At 36.0% G+C, this 21,951-nt stretch overlaps 1 protein-coding gene across 3 annotated transcripts in view; it reads right to left on the bottom strand.

Annotated features, from left to right (window-relative positions):
• The window catches only part of ARHGAP32 (Rho GTPase activating protein 32), a gene marked incomplete at its 5' end in the record, with an annotated part of 264,616 nt that overhangs the window by 143,754 nt on the left and 98,911 nt on the right, over positions 1-21,951 (bottom strand). For all 3 annotated transcript variants that reach the window (XM_082844494.1, XM_082844492.1, XM_082844493.1), the window contains one exon: positions 6,937-7,045. In XM_082844494.1, coding sequence (XP_082700620.1) covers positions 6,937-7,041 — 105 coding nt within the window. The remainder of the gene's footprint in view (positions 1-6,936; positions 7,046-21,951) is intronic.

Below are 21,951 nucleotides of genomic sequence, written 5' to 3'. Positions count from 1 at the left end.
AACTCATTTCAGGGAGAGGAAAGAGAGGATTTAGTGAAAATGTGTAGCCCATGGTTTCTACAGGACCTTCATGTAGGGAATGAACTCTTACAGGGCTAGAGCTATGGACATGGCAGTCATCTGTACAGAGATGACAGTGCAATCTACACGAACAGTAAAGAACTAGCAAGAAACAAACATAAAGAGACAAAGCACAGACCCCTGCGAATGCCTACATTTAGCAGGTAGGAAGAAGAGAGACAGGAAAAGACCAAAACTTCAGGAGTGAGTGGGTGTGACTGTGATGTGTGAAGTGTGAATTTCTGTGTGTGTGTGTGTGAGTGTGTGTGTGTGTATGTGTGTGTGTGCATGTGTGAGAGAGAGAGAAAGAGAGAGGGAGAGAGATAGAGAGACCACGCTCCAGCACCCGCTTGTTGCTGGAGAGGGAGAGAAGGCAGAGGAGGGGGACAGCATGTGCCTGAGAACACACAGTGTTGACAACTCTGAGCATTAACTTTCCGTCTTCCTTTTTAAATGTTTTGGTATTTTGGAAGTTCAAAATTTGTAACTGGTTTTAATTTTCCTGACTCTGGTTGTTAGTGTATGTGTGAGCATTTTCAGCCAGGACCATTGACTTTATTTTATCAATAATAACTTCATTTGCTACAACATGACCTGCTGTAGCACTGAGCCTTGAACACATTTATTTATTTTAATGGTAGAAAAAGCAACTGAAACTGTTCCTAACAAAAAAATTCAAGAATTAACAGGCTCCATTTTGAGAATTTTGCAGTGATCAATACTAAAAATAAAGTGAATGGAAAAACACTAAGAAGTATGACAATTAAGGTGATTTTAGTTAAAATATTCAAAACTGGTGAAAGATTCTTTCTCTTTTCAGGTGTTTAATCTTATTTTTTTAAGATCCTAATATTTATTTACTAAATGATTTCATTGTTAAATAACTGCAAATAAATATTTCAATTTAGTAATTTAGAAAAATTCTATAGCATTTTATTAGATTTCTTAAAAAACTTAGTTTTAGCTACACATTTATGAAGAGTAATAAATAAATCATAAGCCATAAATCACAGAAGGATAGAGCCCTATTTTAGGGTTTACTGTTGTTGCTGTTTTGACTTAAAAATGACTATGTAGTACAGACCAATTACCAGTAAGGAGATTAAATGAGTAATTAAAAAGCTCTCAATCAGCAGAAGTCCAGAACCAGGTGGTTTAACCAGTGAATTCTACCAAAGACTGAAAAAAGAATTAATACCAATTCTTGTCAAACTCTTCCAAAAAATAAAAGAGGAAACTCTTCCAAACTCATTTTAAAAGTCCAGAATTACACTGATACCAAAGCCAGGCAAGGATGCAACAAGAAAAGAAAAATTACAGGCCAATATCCCTGGTAAACATTGATACAAAAATCCTCAAATTCAACAAAAATCCTCAAATTTTCAAAAAAAATTTTCAAAAATCCTCAAATTTTCAAAAAAAAAAAAAAAAAAACCAAATTCAACAAAAAATCAAAAGGATCATACATCCATGATCAAGTGGGATTTCATCCAGGGATACAAATCTGGTTCAACATCTGCAAATCAATCAACGTGATACACCACATTAACAAAATGAAGGATAAAAATCATATGATCATCTCAACAGATGCAGAAAAAGCATTTGACAAAATTCAATGTCCACTTTATGATAAAAACTCTCAACAAACCAGGTATAGAGGGACTGTACCTCAACATAATAAAGGCTATATCTGATACAGCCACAGATAACATCATACTCAACAATAAAAAGGTGGAAGCTTTTCCCCTAAGACCAGGAGGAAGACAAGGATGCCCACTCTTGCCACATCTATTTAACACAGTATTGGAAGTCCTAGCCAAAGCAATTAGGCAAGAAAAAGAAATAAAAGGTATCCAAATTGGAAAGTGATAGTGTTACTATCACTATTTACAGATGACATGATATTATATAAAGAAAACCCTAAGAACTCCACCAAAAAAATAACTGTGAAAACTAATAAATTTGGTAAAGCTTCAGAATACAAAATCATTATACAAAAATTAGTTCCATTTCTGTAAACAAATAGTGAACTATCAGAAAGAGAAATTAAGAAAACAATCTCATTTACAACTGAGATTCAACAAATTGAATAAAAAGAATAAAATACCCAGAAATTGACTTAACGATGGAAGTGAAAGACCTGAACGTTGAAAACTATAAGACACTGATGAAAGAAAGTAAAAACGATACAAACAAATGGAAGATGTTCCATATCCATGGATTGGAAGAATTAATACTGTTAAAATGCTCATTTTACCCAAAGCAATCTGCAGATTCAATGTAATCCATACCAACATTCCAATGGCATTTTTCACAGAAATGAAACAATTCTAAAATTTATATGGAACCATAAAAGACATGGAACAGTCAAAGTAACCTTGAGAAAGAAGAACAAAGCTGGAAGCATAATGCTTCCTGATTTCAAACTATATTACAAAGCTATAGTAGTCCAAACAGTATGATACTGGCATAAAAACGGACACATAGATGAATAGAAACAAACAGACAGCCCAGAAATCAGTCCACTTCTATACTGTCAATAAATTTATGACAAAGAAGCCAAGAATATACAATGGGAAAAGGACAGTCTCTTCATAAATGGTGTTGGGAAAACTGGACAGCCACATGCGAAAGAACAAAACTGAACCACTATCTTACGCCACACACAAAAACTAACTCAAAAAGGATTACAGACTTGAACATAATAACGTGAAGCCACTAAACTCCTAGGAAGAAACATAGGTAGTTATGCTCCTTGACGTCAGTCCTGGAGATGACTTTTTGCATTTGACAACAAAAGCAAAAGCAACAAAAGCAAAAAACAGACAGGTGAGACTATATCAAACTGAAAAGTTCTACACAGCAAAGGAAACCATCAACCAAATGAAAAGGTAATGTTTCATGGGAAGAAAGGGAAAGAAAATGGGAGAAAATTTTTGCAAATCATATATCTAGTAAGGGATTAATATTCAAAATATAAAAGAACTCATACAACTCAATAGCAAAAAAAAAAAAAAAAATCCGATTAAAAAACTGAGCAGAGGCTCTGAATAGACATTTTTCCAGAGAAGACATACAAATGGCTAACATGTACATGAAAGGGTGCTCAACATCACTAATCGTCAGGGAAATGCAAAACAAACCCACAATGGGTTATCACTTCATACCTGTTAGAATAGCTATTATCAAAAAGATAAAAAATAAGTAACAGCAAGGATGTGGATTAAAGAGAAATAGTACCCTTGTGCACTGGTAGTGTAAATATAAATGGTGCAGCCACTTCAGAAAACATTATGGAGGTTCCTCAAAAAAATGAAAACCAGAGCTATCATATGATCCAGCAATTCCATTTCTGGGTATTTATCTGAAGAAAATGAACACACTAATTCAAAAAGAATCTGCACCCCTTTGTTAACTGCAGCATTATTTACATTGGCCAAAAAATGAAAGTAACCTAAGTATTCATTGATTGATGAATGGATAAAGAAAATGTGGTATATATAAACAAAGGAATATTATTCAGCCATAAAAAAGAAAGAAATCTTGCTATTTGTTACAATATAAATGGACCTTGAGGGCATTATGCTAAGTGAAATAAGTGAAAAACAGAAAGGCTAATACCATATTATCTCACTTATATGTGGAAGCCTTAAAAATATATAATTAATTAGTTAATTAATTAAATTGAACTCAAACATACAGAGAACAGACTGTTGGTTGCCAAAGGTGGGTGAGCGAAATGGGTTCAGGTGGTCAAAAAGTACAAACTTCCAGCTATAAAATAAGTTAAGTCCTGGGACATAAAGTACAGCATGGTTACTATAGTAAATATACAATATTTACAGAGTTGTATATTTGTAAGTTGCTAAGTGAGTAAATTTTAGAAATTCTCATCACAAGAAAAAAAATCTGCAGCTATGTGTGGTAATGAATGTTACCTAGACTTACTGTGGTGAACATTTCACAATATACACATATACCAAAATATTATATTGTACATCTGAAACTAATATAATGTTACATATCAATTATATCTCAATTTAAAAATGACTGTTTACAAACTTTTTAAAATTCTTAACAATTCAGAAATTTCTGACATTCTTTTAGATATGTATTAAAAAACTAATATTCTGGGGCTTCCCTGGTGGCGCAGTGGTTGAGAGTCCGCCTGCCGATGCAGGGGACACGGGTTCATGCCCCGGTCCGGGAAGATCCCACATGCCGTGGAGTGGCTGGGCCCGTGAGCCATGGCCGATGAGCCTGCGCATCCGGACCCTGTGCTTCGCGACGGGAAAGGCCACAGCAGTGAGAGGCCCGCGTATCACACACACACACAAAAAACTAATACTCTGGCCACACCACACAAATGGATAAAAGTTCAACACTTAAGCCCTCTTATTTCGAAAACTATTAAAAAATTACATAAATGGAATTGTTTTGGAAAAACATTTTATAAGGGTTTCTCTTAATAAACTTCATTATCAATGTAATATTTCACACATATTATTATTGAAAGAGAAAAAGGTCCCAAACTTTCTCTACTCTTACTTCCTCATTAAAATCAGTATAATTTTCTAGAGAAAGTGTAGTAAAACAGCAGCTCTAATCTCATTTATATCCTTTTCATCATTCGCTGTACACGTTTTGCAACCTTGCAATGTACTATTTATTGAGTGTAATGATTTTTTCAAAAAATAGAATCACAGCACTTGCCTTCAAGAAGTTTACACATAGGGCTTCCCTGGTGGCTCAGTGGCTAAGAATCTGCCTGCCAATACCGGGGACACGGGGTCGAGCCCTGGTCCGGTAAGATCCCACATGCCGTGGAGCAACTAAGCCTGTGCGCCACAACTACTGAGCCTGCACTCTAGAGCCTGTGAGCCACAACTACTGAGCCCACGTGCCACAACTACTAAAGCCCACGCGCCTAGAGCCCGTGTTCTACAACAAGAGAAGCCACTGCAATGAGAAGCCCATGCACCGCAACGAAGAGTAGCCCCCGCTTGCCGCAACTAGAGAAAAGCCTGCGTGCAGCAACAAAGACCCAACACAGCCAAAAATAAAATAAATAAAATAAAATTAATTTTAAAAAAAGTTTACAAATAAAGAAATTAGAGTACCAATATAATAATAAAAGATGCTAAGAACATATGATACAAATGGTAATTTCCATAAACAAATCAATGTGAACTCCAGAAAACAAAATTCAGGAACTTTCTATGTTACGCGTCATATGACATTTTAATACAGAGTAAACAAACCACCACATAACAAATACTGCCTTTCTTCCCATTGATAAATTCCATGTAGACTTATTGCAGGTTATCAAAATACATGGGAAAACTGTGAAAGGTTTCTAAATAAGCAAAAAAATTTACTGAATATCCTTTCAGTGGCATGCTGGCACCTCCAGGGATTACTTGATTCAATAGGGGTGTGGGGCATGTTTGTCTTTGATGAGACTATTTCACATCTCCTCAGCGTAGAAATTTGCAATGTAATGTTATGCTAAAAGGAAAATATCAAGAGAAGAAACAGAATTCCATAAACACCTTCTAAGCAACGAATATGCTCAATTAAAATTATATGCTCATAAATTGATATATTTGGCAGTACCTGAGGGAAAAGCCATTTTCAAAAATGAAATATGTAAAATCTCATTACAAACCTGCATTGACAAATGAACATTTGCATCCAATTTTGACAAGAATCACTAACTTTTAACTCCAGTTAAGTAAAATGTTATTCTCTGCAAAACAAATTTAATTGTTCTCATTAACAGATCTGAATTACAAAAAGTTATAAAAGTTATAATAGATTAAATGACTATCTCAAACTTATGTGGAAAAACTACACTGCACAGGATTTTCCCACCTAACTCCCAACAAACAAGAACTGCTTTTCCAGTATCTCAGTGAACATAAACTCCATTCTTCAGGCTGATCAGCCAAAGAACTTGAACTCATCCTTGACATCTCTATCTTACTCTCTCTGTCCCATTCATGAGTAAAAATGCTTGGCTTTATCTGTAAAACTACATCCAGAATCGAACCATTTTCCCCATCTACCATCCTGGTTCAAGCTACCATCACTGTCCATCTAATATAATAACCTTCTAACTGGTCTCCTTATTTCCTCTTTTTGCCTCCCTCTTTAGCCTATTCACAGAGACCAGAGACTTCCTTTAAAATTTTAAGCCAGATCATGTCACTTCTTGGCTAAAAGTCCTCCAATGGTTTCCCAGCTCACTCAGCATAAAAAACCGAAGTCCTTATCATGGAGCACAACAAGCCACTTCTCTGACCTCATCTCCTCTACTTTTCCCAGCTCAGTTTCAGCCACATGTCCTACTTGTGTTTTTTTTCCAACTTGCTTTTTATTTCTATGCTACAGCCTTTAACTTGTTCTTCCACTGCCTAAAATGATCTGTTCCCAGATAAACACACTCCCTCACATCCCTCTGGTGTCTGCTCAAACCTCAACTTCTCCCAGAGGCCATCTGTGTCCATCCTATATAACTAGCAACTATTCTTTCACACTCTCTTCTCCCACTCTGTAACCCCACCACTCTGCATTAATTTTCTACGACGGCACATACCACCACATGACATATTATATATTTAATTATTTGCTTCTCTTCCTACCTCATTAAAATATAAGCTACAAAGGCAGAAAATGTGTGTGTTTTATTCACAGCTCTGCCCAGAAAGTCTAAAACAGTGCCTTGAATAGATAATTCTCTCAACAGATATTTCCTGAACAAATGAGCAAAGCAACAAACAACAAAATTTCTTTTTATGTGAGTAATGCTTCCTCAGTTCCTTTTCTTTATGTAAGTAAAATAAACATACATACATATGCATAAAACTGATTTACCATTGCACTAAGTGTTTCTTCCCAATCAGGCCGCTCTCGAGGGTGAACGTTTCTGTGTAGTTCTGGAACAAAATCATCCTCTTCAGAATGTACTGAGGACTTCATCTTCCTAGAGATCAAAACATGAAAGACTGTGATAAGAGTTCCTGTTTCTAGGACAGCTTTCCAATGACCACAATTCAAAGAACAGATAATCATACCAGATTTGACGTTCAGTTAAAAGAGTTTTAGTGGCTAGTATTGGCTCTCCATTTCTGCTCTGCTTTCAGAGCTCTTTCCTGATGTACCAACACCTGCTTTTATTCCAGGAGATAAAACTGAGGTTTATAACTAGTTATCCTTTACTCTATGGTAATTATTATATAAGGACTGATTTTATCTGTTCAACACAGTTGGAACCTTGAAAAGATTTGCAACAGCCATCAATATTTATAGAACTCCGCTAAGCATTAGTGAACATGCAAAATGAGAAAAGAGATACGGCACTTCTGGTTCCAATTTATGGAACATAGTGTATTGCACTAGCATTCTCAAGAAGAACAACTATGAATGCTGGAAAAAACATATAAAACTACTTGCCTGAAAGCACAGGAAAGCAAGCTTTACAGGTAGGATTTCTGGGGCTACATCCTTGGAGAGCAGGGGAGCCCATGAAGCAAATTCCACATTTAATCATTCTTTGGTATAAGAGATTTTCTAGACCAATCATGGCAAATAGAGCCCAAGCACACTGCTGTACCTTAACTGGGCTGAGAAGGCAGAGCCTGGAGACTGGGGCTGCCAAAGCAGAGGAGGCTCCAGAGTGAAAAATGTCCCCCAAAAGATATATATAGAAGGAGCCTAAAAATCTACATGAAAATTCCCCTCAAATTGTTAACTGATTCCTAAGCTTACATAAGTATATAGGACAAGATGCCAAAAAACAACTGATGGGCAACAAAAAGCCAAGCAGATATTTCAACAGCCCAGCCATGCTGGGGAGATGGAGGTTGGCAGGCAAGCCCTGCCAAGATAGAGGAGTACTGAAAAGAAAAACGCTGGGCTCTCAACTGAGACTCCAGAACAGTCATGCCTTGGGAGTAAGGTCAAAATAGCAATAAACAAGCTCTAACCGAGCTTAAAATCAAGGCCTGACATGATCAGAACTGCCAGAAGAAAAATTAACTGTCCTCAGAGGAAAATAACATCCTATAGACCCTCTGCAAATTTCTCATCCACCTTGTGTGGCATCCAATAAACATGACAAGGAATGCCCCAAAAATTAATAATAATAAACAGGAACAAATGAATAAACATTGGGAATAAATTGTCAAAACAGAAAAAGACTCACATTTCATTCAGATTTTAGAATTATCAGAAAAAGACTTTAAAATTGCTATCATGGATTTCTGGCTTCTGTTTACAATGCAGAAAGCTGTAAAGAGCATCGCTCCCAGCCTAACAAGAGGAAGAAGCAGATAATTTATGAAATCATGACTTCTTTTGGATCCATCAGAAAACTGAGGTCTCCAGGCAACCAACTAGCCTAAACTCTAACGTAAAACAAGAATCTCCAAGATGAGATGAATTACAAACAATTACTTGCCTAGGACAAAGCAGAGGGAGAAGAGTAATATACAACTTGATAAGAAATATTCAGCTACATTTTTATCAAGTTGCTAAAAACATTTATCATTAATGTTCAATAAAATGAAAGAAATAGATGAAAAGATGAAGAATTTCAACAGAAAATTGGAATCTATGGAAAACAACAAAATGTTCATCCTAAAACTGAAAAATACCATATCTGAAATTAAGAACTCATTGGATCAGTTTCATAGAACAATAAACATGACTAAAGAGAGGATTAGTGAACTGGAAGACAGTTCAGTATAAAATATCCACATGGAAGCACATTAAGAAAAAAGTGACAGAAATACATAAAACAGCATAAAATACGCAAAAAAGGCCTCAAATATGTCTAAATTCACAACTCAGAGATAAGACACATGAATTTAAAAAAGAAACAAAAGCAATGTTTTAAAAATAAAGGCTGAAAATTTTCAAAACTGATGACAGTCATCAAACTACAGATCAAACGAATCTTACACATCTCAAGCAGGATTTTAAAAAATAAACAACTATATTACACTCCAACTGCTATAAAAAAAATTACTAAGAGAAATTCTTTAAAGCAGCCAGAAAATAAAAGACAAATTGATTTCAAAGGAGCAATGATAACAATGTGAGGACATTTCAATGGAAATGATAATAGCATAAATCTTCAGCATAGTAAAAGGGAAAATATTGCCAACATAGAACTCTCTGCCTCACAAAACTATCCACTAATAAATCAGGTAAAATAATTTATTTTCAAACAAAAGCTGAAAGAATTTATTATCAGAAGACTTTCAATAAAAGAAATAGTAGAGTTCTTCCAACCAAAAGAAACTGATCCAGATCTACAGAAATGCATGATGAGCACAAAAAGTGGGGAAACATAAGTAAATATTGATGTAAAAGCAGATGAAAACACAAAAATAATGTCCTACGAGGTTCATAATAGACATAAAAAAGCACAAAGGATAGGAGGGGTACATGCAGCCAAACAGTTTAGGAATCCTCTATTGGTTGGGAAGTGAAATAAATCCTATTTTAGAGAAGAATGCAACATTCCAAGGATATATGTTACAATCCCTATGGTAACCACTAAAGAATAATAAATGTACAACTAAAAAGCTAATAGAGGAGAAAATTTTGAAAAATAAAACATACTTGATTAATCCCAAAGAAAGCAGTAAAGGAAGAATAAAGGCACAAAGAATAAACAAGGCAAATAAATAAATATCAAGATGGTAAACTTCAGTCCAAGGATATTATTAATAATTTTTAAGACGACTGGACTAGTTAGCAAGCATGTGTAGAAACTGTAACCCTCACTCATTACTGGTAGGAATTTAAATGGTACAGTCACTAGAGAAAACAGTTTGGCAGTTTCTCAAGATGTTAAACATAGAAAAACTGTATGAGCCATCAATTCCACTCCTAGGTATTTAACCAAGAGAAATAAAAGCATATGTCCACCAAGAACCTTTACATGAATATGCATAGCAATAGTATTCATAATAGCCAAAAAGTAGAAACAAGCATCAACTGAAAAATGAACCAAAAAATTTACCAGATTCATACAATAAAATGATATTTGGCCATTAAAAAAAGAATGAAGTGCTAATCCATGTTACCACATGGATGAAAAGTAAAAGCATTATGCTTAATGAAAGAAGTCACACACAAAAGACCAAAGATTGTATGATTCCATATATACAACATATCTAGAATAATCAAATTCACAGAGACAGGAAGTATACTGGTGGTTACCAGGGGCTTGATGGAGGACCAAATGGAGAGTTGCTACCAATGAATAAGAGATTTCTTTCTGAAATGTTCAAGAATTAGATAGTGGTGGTGTTTGTGTAAGTTTGAAAATATACTAACAACCACATAATCATATACTTTAAAGGAATGAATTTTATGGCATGTAAATTATATCTCAATAAAAAAGTAAATGGACTAAAAATTCTAATTAAAAATAGGTAAAGGGGGACATTTCATGATGATAAAAGTGTCAAATCAACAGAGTAAAATAATAATAAAATCCATATGCAACAAACAACACAGCTTCAAAATACATAAGGCAAAATCTGAAAGAACTAAAAGGAAAATAGCTATATCCACCTTACAGGTGTAGATTTTAACAAACGTTTCTCTGTAACTGATAGAATAAGCAAGCGAAAAGAAAAAAATGTAAGTATATAGGAGATTTGAACAACCCAATTTTCCAACCTGAACTAAAACATTAAACCCAACAACTACAGAATATACATTCTTTACAAGTGCATACAAAACATTTACAAAAAGACCATATGCTAGACCATGAAGTGGTCTCAACAAATACAAAAAATTTAAATCATGAACGAAGTGTTTTGTGACCACCAGAGCATTACACTAAAAATCAATTATTGAAAGGGACTTCCCTGGTGGTGCAGTGGTTAAGAATCCGCCTGCCAATGCAGGGGACACGGGTTCGAGCCCTAGTCCAGGAAGATCCCACATGCCATGGAGCAACTAAGCCCGTGCACCACAACTACTGAGCCTGCCCTCTACAGCCCATAAGCCACAGCTACTGAGCTTGTGTGCCACAACTACTGAAGCCTGCATGCCTAGAGCCATGCTCCACAACAAGAGAAGCCACCATAATGAGAAGCCTGCCCACCACAACGAAGAGTAGCCCCTACTCTCCCCAACTAAAGAAAGCCCATGTGCAGCAACGAAGACCCAATGCAACCAAAAATAAATAAATTTATTTTTTTTAAAAATCAGTTACTGAAAGATAACTAAAAATTCTCCCAAATGTTTGGAAATTAAGAAACAAAATTCTGAATAACTCAGAGTCAAATACACAAAATCACAACAGAAATTAGAAAATATTTTGATCTGAAAAACAAAAATAAACACATTAAAATGTGTAGAATAAAACTGAGCTGGAGCAAAATTCACACCTCTAAATGTATATTATCTGAAATAAGACAAGTTGAAAAATAAATGATTTATGCTTCCATCATAAAAATCTAGAAAAAGAACAGAAAATTAATTCAAAAAAGTAGAAAGAAAAAAAATTTAATAAAGAAATCAATGAAATAGAAAGCAGGTGTATAATAGAAGAAATCAAAGCCAAAACTTGATTCTTTGGAAGATTAATAAAATGGACAACGCCTAGGAAAAAACATTGAGAAAAAAACAAGGAACACAAATATAAAGAATGAAAATGGAGATATAACTAGAAGCCTGCCGACATTAAAAAAGATTCTGAGAGGGACTTCCTTGGTGTTCCAGTGGCTAAGACACTGCGCTCCCAATGCAGGGGGCCCAGGGTTCAATCCCTGGTCAGGGAAATAGTCCCAACATGCCGCAAGTAAGAGTTTGCATGGGTAACTAAAGATCCCACACGCTGCAAAGATGATTCTGCACGTGGTAACGAAGATCCTGCCTGCCGCAACTAAGACCCACCACAGCCAAATAAATAAATAAATACTTTAAAAAATAAAAATAAAAGACTCTGAGGATACTACCGACAACTCTATTCCAATATATTGAGAATTTAGTTTAAATGAACAAATTCCCTGAAGAACACAACTTATCAAAACTGAAACAAGAAACAAAAGATTTAAATAGTCTTATAGCTATTAAAGAAAATGAATCTGTAAGAAAACTGCAAGCCCAAATGGATTCATTGGCGAATTCTTTCAAACATTTAAGGAATAAATAATAACAACCTTACATACATTCTTCCAGAGCATAAAAGTAAAAGAAGACCTACCAACCTGTTCCATGAGGCCAGGACAGCCTTCATAACAAGCTGATAAAGACACTACTAGAAAAAAAAAATTATGGTTCAACATCATGAACATAGTTGCAGAACTCCTAAACAAAATATTAGCAAAATGGATAGTGAACAAGTGAGTTTCAGTCCAAATTACAAATTATTTTAATATTCTAAAATCAATCCCTATAAACTGACCACATCATTAAAATAAAGGAATAAAAACATATATAATTTCAGTAGGTAAAATTTAATACTTATTCATGATTTTTTAAATACATGTATGTTTTGATGAGGATTATTAAAACACACACAAACACACACACCTAGCATCACACTTAATGGTAAAACTGATGCTTTCCCGCTGACAAGCATGGTCAAAATGGTCATGAACAAGACAAGAATGTCTTCTATTCAACATTGTCCTTGAGATCTTAATCAGTTTTTATTTATTTATTTTTGGCTGCGTTGGGTCTTTGTTGCTGCGTGCAGGCTTTCTATAGTTGCGGCAAGCAGGGGCTATCTTTGTTGCGGTGTGCAGGTTTCTCATTGCAGCGGCTTCTCTTGTTGCGAAGCACAAGCTCTAGGCGCGTGGGCTACAGTAGTTGTGAGTCACAGGCTCTAGAGCGCAGGCTCAGTAGTTGTGGCGCATGGGCTTAGCTGCTCCACAAAATGTAGGATCTTCCCGGACCAGGGCTCGAACCCATGTCCCCTGCACTGGCAGGCGGATTCTTAACGACTGCGCCACGAGGGAAGTCCCTCTTAATCAGTTTTATTTAAGAAGGTAAGGAAAATAAATAAGAGGTATAAAAATTAGAACAGAAAAAATAAAATTCTCATTATTTGAAAATGATACAGGATGTAAACAATCTAACAGACTCTAAAAACAATCCTAATAAATAAAATAATTTAGCAAGATCAGAAAATATAAGGTCAAATGCAAAAATAGAATGTATTTATATATACCAGTATCATACTATTATTTATTGAGACCAAAAAATCCCACCAAAAATACAATAGATAAATAATTTATACTATCTTCCATATAATATTACACAGAAGAGTAGTATTAGAGGACAGGCAAAACTAATCTATTGTGACAGAAGTCAGAATGGTTACCTTTGGGAGAGGTACTGAATAGGAGGGGCAAGGGTCTTGTAGGGTCCTGACAATAATTTATATTTGATTATGTTGTGAGTATATGAATGTATACATTTCTATAAGTTCTTCAAGCTCCATTCTTCTGATCTGTGGAGTTTATTTATATGCAAGTTATACCTTAAAAAAGTATAAAATAAGAATTTATTGGTAGGGGGCTTCCCTGGTGACGCAGTGGTTGACAATCTGCCTGCTAATGCAGGGGACACGGGTTCGAGCCCTGGTCTGGGAGGATCCCACATGCCGCGGGGCAACAGGGCCCGTGATCCACAACTACTGAGCCTGCGCGTCTGGAGCCTGTGCTCCGCAACAAGAGAGGCCGCGATAGTGAGAGGCCCGCACACCGCAATGAAGAGTGGCCCCCGCTTGCCACAACTAGAGAAAGCACTCGCACAGAAACGAAGACCCAACACAGCAAACATAAATAAATTAATTAATAAACTTCTACCCCCAACATCTTCTTTAAAAAAAAAAAAATTACTGGCAAATGTTACACATTATCATAAAAGGTATAAAAATTGTTTATATACGTTTTGTGTCATGTAACAATGAATCAACTCCACAAAAACTTAGTATCTATTTAATTGACTATTTTCTTCTATGCTTTTAAAATTATAGACAAATTTTACCCTTAAAGTGATTAATTATAGCTGCATATCTAACAGAAAGGACAAAGTGTTAAGATTACTAACCATAAAACCTAAAGAATCTAATGCTATATTTAAAAGAGTTTTGTGTAAAACATCTCCAGACTTGAACCTGGATATTTTCAATCAAAAGGAAAAAGAAGAGAGAATAACACTTTCTTCAAATTGTGGGAACTAGCCTTACCATCTTGCTGCTTCCCTAATTAAAAAAATATTTGAATCTCTGACACACACTCACTTTATATTTTATGAGTTTCTTGTTCATAACATGAAAAATCATACTTGACGGAGTTGAAGTTCCACAGAAAAGTCCAAGTGACACATCGCCTAAGGGACTGCTTGTTCCCAGGGATATCTTCCCTTGATCCCCGGAGTGAATTCCAAGCAGCAATAGAACTTCTTTCCTTTTATCCCCCAATCTTTGTTTTTTGTTTATTTCTGGTACTTTGCCCAGCTGGGTATGGTTCTGTGACACTGGTGGACAGTGAGTTACTCCCCATTGGTATAGGGTATGACTGGGAAGTTTTCTTATGGTCTGACCATGTGGTGATATTTGACAGATAGAGAAAGGCACCTATTCTCTATCAGAGAAATGGGTTTTAGTCTATTTATGTCTGTCTGTTTGTGAAAGAATATATTTAAATTCTACTGAAGAGAACATCTCGTTGAGATATACCTAAACTGGTGAGTTTGGTGTTCTCTGTTTACGTTGTAAAACTGAAGCTACAAGGTGGCTGTGTGTGTCTGTAAATGATAAGAGTTATTACCTGTCATCATAGGGAGTAATACATTTTCCTACTTTCAGAGGATATTAATAAATTAGATTACAAAGCACCTTAAAATATTGGAGCTCTGTTCTGGTTCGTTTATACAGATTATACACTTAATAAGTGCTTACAAATGTCTAATATTCCTAGAATTCCCAGAAAATAAGGAAATTGAACTTCTAACAATAACAGGGTTAGCTATGTTGGTGGTGAAAACAGAATGGAGGATTACTGAAGGCAGAGGAATCGAGTTCTGGTGATTTCCAACTGAAAATGCCTGATATACTATAATTCTTAGCAGGTATAACTTTATCATGCAAAAATCAAAAGAGTATCAAAAGGTATATAGTGAAAAATCTACCTCCCTTCCCTGTCTCCAGTCTGCCCAATTCCTACCCATTAAATTCCCCACTTTATATACTCTTCCAGACTTTAAGAATATATATATTTATGTATGTAATTTTTGCATATATATTAAAGAATATACCCACAAAAAGCAAAGTAAAAAAGCAATGTGTAAATATGCTACTCTTTGCGCAAAAAATTAGAACAGTTTTATTCCTCCAACTCCACCCCACTTTTTACATAAAAAGTATGTTTGCACACTCTTGCGCAGTTCTCTAATATTTCCTGCAGAACTTTCCATATCAGTATATAAAGAGCTTCTTCACTGTTTTTATAACTGTGTAACAGTCCACTGTGTAGATATTCCATAATTTATTGAACCAATCCCCTAATGAATTCTTGAATTATTTCCAATCTTTTGCTATTACTAACTATGCTACAAATCTGTAAATGTCATTTTTATATATGTTCACGTGTACCTGAAAGACAAATACAACACAGTGTAAAAAGTTCTTCTTATACAGTAGCCCATTTTTCTGTTCGGTTCCTGGTCTTTTTCTTATATCTTTTTAGTTCTTTATATACTAAAGAGATTAGTTCTTCATTTGTATTATGAATTCCAAGTATTTTTTAAAGGCTGTCATTGGTCCTTGCTTATTGTTTTCTATAATGCAGATGTTTTATATTTTATGTAGTTGAATTTCAGAACCCTTTCTTTTAGGAGTTTTGCATTTTTTAAACATCTTTATTGGAGTATAATTGCTTTACACTGTTGTGTTAGTTGCTGCTGAATAACAAAGTGAATCAGTCATACGTATTCATATATTCCCACATCTCCTCCCTCTTGCGTCTCCCTCACACCCTCCCTATTCCACCCCTCTAGGTGGACAGAAAGCACCAAGCTGATCTCCCTGTGCTACGTGGCTGTTCCCACTAGCTAACTATTTTACATTTGGTAGTGTATATATGTCCATGCCACTCTCTCACTTCATCCCAACTTACCCTTCCCGCTCCCCGTGTCCTCAAATCCATTCTCTACGTCTGCGTCTTTATTCCTGTCTTATCCCTAGGTTCTTCAGAACATTTTTTTTTTTTTAGATTCCATAAATATACGTTAGCATACGGTATTTGTTTTTCACTTTCTGACTTACTTCACTCTATATGACAGACTCTAGGTCCATACCCCTCACTACAAATAACTCAATCTCATTTCTTTTTATGGCTGAGTAATATTCCATTGTATATATGTGCCACATCTTCTTTATCCATTCATCTGTTGATAGACGCTTAGGTTGCTTCCATGTCCCGGCTATTGTAAATAGTGCTGCAATAAACACTGTGGTACATGACTCTTTTTGAATTATGGTTTTCTCAGGGTATATGCCCAGTAGTGGGATTGCTGGGTCGTTTGGTAGTTCTATTTTTAGTTTTTCAAGGAACCTCCATAGTGGCTGTATCAATTTACATTCCCACCAACAGTGCAAGAGGGTCCTCTTTTGTCCACACCCTCCCCAGCATTTATTGTTTGTAGATTTTTTGACGATGGCCATTCTGACCAGTGTGAGGTGATACCTCAGTGTAGTTTTGATTTGCATTTCTCTAATGATTACTGATGTTGAGCATCCTTTCATGTGTTTGTTGTCAACCTGTATAACTTCTTTGGAGAAATGTCTATTTAGGTCTTCTGCCCATTTTTGGATTGCATTGTTTTTTTGATGTTGAGCTGCATGAGATGTTTGTATATTTTGGAGGTTAATCCTTTGTCCGTTAATTCCTTTACAAATATTTTCTCCCATGTTGAGGGTTGTCATTTGGTCTTGTTTATGGTTTCCTTTGCTGTGCAAAAGCTTTTAAGTTCCATTAGGTCCCATTTATCTTTGTTTTTATTTCCATTTCCCTAGGATGGGGGTCAAAAAGGATCTTGCTGTGATTTATGTCATAGAGTATTCTACCTATGTTTTCCTCTAAGAGTTTTATAGTGTCTGGCCTTATATTTAGGTCTTTAATCCATTTTGAGTTTATTTTTATGTATGGCATTAGGAAGTGTTCTAATTTCATTCTTTTACATGTAGCTGACCAGTTTTCCCAGCACCACTTATTAAGGAGGCTGTCTTTTCTCCATTGTATATTCTTGCCTCCTTTATCAAAGATAAGGTGACCATATATGCATGGGTTTATTTCTGGGCTTTCTATCCTCTTCCATTTATCTATATTTCTGTTTTTGTGCCAGTATCATACTGTCTTGATTACTGTAGGTTTGTAGTATAGTCTGAAGTCAGGGAGCCTGATTCCTCCAGCTCCATTTTCCTTTCTCAAGATTGCTTTGGCTATTCAGGGTCTTTTTCACAAATTGTGAAATTTTTTGTTTAATTCTGTGAAAAATGCCATTGGTAGTTTGATAAGGATTGCACTGAATCTGTAGATTGCTTTTAGTATAGTCATCTTCACAATGTTGATTCTTCTGATCCAAGTACATGATATATCTCTCCATCTGTCTGTATCATTTTTAATTTCTTTCATCAGTGTCTTATAGTTTTCTGCATACAAGTCTTTTATCTCCTTGGGTAGGTTTATTCCTAGGTATTTTATTCTTTCCATTGCAACAGTAAATGGGAGTGTTTCCTTAGTTTCTTTCAGATATTTCATCATTAGAGTATAGGAATGCAAGCGATTTCTGTGCATTGATTTTGTATCCTGCTACTTTACCAAATTCATTGATTAGCTCTAGTAGTTTTCTGGTAGCATCTTTAGGGTTCTCTATGTATAGCATCATGTCATGCACAAACAGTGACACTTTTACTTCTTATTTTCCAATTTGGATTCCTTTTATTTTTTTGTCTCTGATTGCTGGGGCTAAAACTTCCAAAACTATGTTGAACAATAGCAGTGAGAGTGGAAAACCTTGTCTTGTTCCTGATCTTAGTGGAAATGGTTTGTTTTTCACCATTCAGAACGATGCTGGCTGTGAGTTTGTCATATATGGCCTTTATTATGTTGAGGAAAGTTCCCTCTATGCCTACTTCCTGGAGGGTTTTTATCATAAATGGGTGTCGAATTTTGTAGAAAGTTTTTTCTTCATCTATTGAGATTATCATATGGTTTTTATCCTTCAATTTGTTAATATGGTGTATCACATTGATTGATTTGCATATAGTGAAGAATCCTTGCATTCCTGGGATAAAACCCACTTGATCATGGTGTATGATCCTTTTAACGTGCTGCTGGATTCTGTTTGCTAGCATTTTGTTGACGATTTTTGAATCTATGTTCATCAGTGATATTCGCCTGTAGTTTTCTTTCTTTGTGACATCTTTGTCTGGTTTTGGTATCAGGGTGATGGTAGCCTTGTAGAATGAGTTTGGGAGTGTTCCTCCCTCTGCTATATTTTGGAAGAGTTTGAGAAGGATAGGGATTAGCTCTTCTCTAAATGTTTAATAGAATTCGTCTGTGAAGCCATCTGGTCCTGGGTTTTTGTTTGTTGGAAGATTTTTAATCACAGTTTCAATTTCAGTGCTTGTGACTGTTTGTATTTTCTATTTCTTCCTGGTTCAGTCTCAGAAGGTTGTGCTTTTCTAAGAATTTGTCCATTTCTTCCAGGTTGTCCATTTTATTGGCATATAGTTGCTTGTAGTAATCTCTCATAATCCTTTGTATTTCTGCAGTGTCACTTGTTACTTCTGCTTTATCATTTCTAATTCTGTTGATTTGAATCTTCTCCCTTTTGTCTTATGAGTCTGGCTACTGGTTTATCAATTATGTTTACCTTCTCAGAGAACAAGCTTTTAGTTTTATTGATCTTTGCTATCGTTTCCCTCATTTCTCTTTCATTTATTTCTAATCTGATTTTTATGATTTCTTTCCTTCTGCTAACTTTTGGGTATTTTTGTTCTTCTTTGTGTAATTGATTTAAGTGTAAAGTTAGGTTGTTTATTTGAGATGTTTCTTGTTTTTTGAGGTAGGTTTGTATTGCTATAGCTTCCCTCTTAGAACTGCTTTTGCTGCATCCCATAGGTTTTAGGTCATTGTGTTTTCATTGTCATTTGTTTCTAGGTATTTTTTGATTTCCTCTTTGATTTCTTCAGTGATCTCTTGGTTACTCAGTAGTGTATTGTTTAGCCTCAATGTGTTTGTATTTTTTACAAAGTTTTTCCTGTAATTGAGATCTAGTCTCATAGCATTGTGTCGGAAAAAAATACAATTTCAGTTTTCTTAAATTTACCAAGGCTGATTTGTGACCCACGATATGATCTATCCTGGAGAATGTTCCATGAGCACTTGAGAACAAAGTGTATTGTGTTGTTTTTGGATGGAATCCCCTTTAAATATCAATTAAGACCATCTTGTTTAATGTGTCATTTAAACCTTTTGTTTCCGTATTTATTGTCATTTTGGATGACCTGTCCATTGGTGAACGTGGGGTGTTAAAGTCACCTACTATTATTGTGTTACTGTCGATATCCCCTTTTATGGTTGTTAGCATTTGCCTTATGTATTGAGATGCTCCTATGCTGGGTGCATAAATATTTACAATTGTTCTATCTTCTACTTGGGTTGATCCCTTGAACATTATGTAGTGTCCTTCTTTGTCTCTTGTAATAGTATTTTTTTTTAGGTCTATTTTGTCTGATATGAGAATTGCTACTCCAGCTTTCTTTTAATTTCCATTTGCATGGAATATCTTTTTCCATCGCCTCACTTTCAGACTGTATGTGTCCCTAGGTCTGAAGTGGGTCTCCTGTAGACAGCATATATATGGGTCTTGTTTTGTATCCGTTCAGCCAGTCTGTGTCTTTTGATTGGAGTAAATTTAATCCATTTACATTTAAGGTAATTATCGATATGCATATTCCTATTACCATTTTCTTAATTGTTTTGGGTTTGTTATTGTAGGTGTTTTCCTTCTCTTCTGTTTCCTGCCTAGAGAAGCTCCTTTAGCAGTTGTTGTAAAGCTGGTTTGGTGGCACTGAATTCTCTTAGCTTTTGCTTGTCTTTAAAGGTTTAAATTTCTCTGTCAAATCTGAATGAGATCCTTGCTGGGTAGAGTAATCTTGGTTGTAGGTTCTTCCCTTTCATCACTTTAAATACATCCTGCCACCCCCTTCTGGCTTGCAGAGTTTCTGCTGAAAGATCAGCTGTTAACCTTATCGGGATTCCCTTGTATGTTATTTGTTGCTTTTCCCTTGCTGCTTTTAATATATTTTCTTTGTACTTAATTTTTGATAGTTTGATTAATACGTGTCTTGGCGTGTTTCTCCTTGGATTTCTCCTGTATGGGATTCTATGCGCATCCTGGACTTGATTGACTATTTCCTTTCCCATAGTAGGAATGTTTCCAACTATAATCTCTTCAAATATTTTCTCAGTCCCTTTCTTTTTCTCTTCCTCTTCTGGGACCCCTATAATTCGAAAGTTGGTACTTTTTGCTGTCCCAGAGCTCTCTGAGACTGTCCTCAATTCTTTTCATTCTTTTTTCTTTATTCTGCTCTGTGGTAGTTATTTCCACTATTTTACCTTTTCGGTCACTTACCTGTTCTTCTGCCTCGGTTATTCTGCTATTGATTCCTTCTAGAGAATTTTTAATTTCACTTACCGTGTTGTTCATCATTGTTTGTTTGATCTTTAGTTCTTCTAGGTCCTTGTTAAACGTTTCTTGAATTTTCTCCATTCTATTTCCAAGATTTTGGATCTTTACTATCATTACTCGGAATTCTTTTTCAGGTAGACTGCCTATTTCCTCTTTATTTGTTAGGGCTGGTGGGTTTTTACCTTGCTCCTTCATCTGCTCTGTATTTCTCTGTCTTCTCATTTTGCTTATCTTACTGTGTTTGGGGTCTCCTTTTCACAGGCTGCAGGTTCGTAGTTCCCGCTGTTTTTGGTGTCTGCTCCCAGTGGGTAAGGTTGCTTCAGTGGGTTGTGTAGGCTTCCTGGTGGAGGGGAATAGTGCCTGTGTTCTGGTGGATGAGGCTCGATCTTGTCTTTCTGGTGGGCAGGACCACATCCGGTGGTGTTTTTTGGGGTGTCTGTGAACTTCTTATGATTTTAGGCAGCCTCTCTGTTAATGGGTGGGGTTGTTTTCCTGTCTCGCTCGTTATTTGGCATGGCGTGTCCAGCACTGGAGCTTGCTTGTCGTTGAGTGGAGCTGGGTCTTAGCGTTGAGATGGAGATCTCTGGGAGAACTCTCGCCAACTGATATTACGTGGGGCCAGGAGGTCTTTGTTGGTCCAGTGTCCTGAACTCAGTTCTCCCACCTCAGAGGCTCAGGCCTGACACCCAGCCGGAGCATCAAGACCCTGTCAGGCACACAGATGTTCGAGGGGTGTGGTTTGGTACCAACGGGTTGCAGAGCTCCCTGCAGTCGGCCACGTCAAACTCAGAGCAGAGCTTAGACTTCCTGAAGGACCGGAAGCTGATGGAGCTCTATGGGGAGTTTTGCATTTTAAGTCAGTTCAAAATGCCTTTCCTCATCTAAAACAATTTTATTTAATTTTCCATGTTTTCTTTTGACTATTTCATGGTTTCCTTTAATACATTATATCTTCAACCATTTGGAAATTATCCCTGGTATGAGGCAGATCTCCAATCTTATTTTCCACAGATGCATATGCAGTTTCCCCCAAAGTTTTTCCTCAATACTTTGCTGGTGGCCCAGTGGTTAAGAATCTGCTTGCCAATGCAGGGGACACGGGTTCGAGCCCTGTTCCGGGAAGATCCCACATGCCACAGAGCAACTAAGCCCCTG

The sequence above is a fragment of the Leucopleurus acutus genome (assembly GCF_964270905.1).
Source record: "Leucopleurus acutus genome assembly, chromosome: 8".
Lineage (NCBI taxonomy): Eukaryota > Metazoa > Chordata > Mammalia > Artiodactyla > Delphinidae > Leucopleurus > Leucopleurus acutus.
This window is presented reverse-complemented; position numbering and strand designations above follow the sequence as displayed.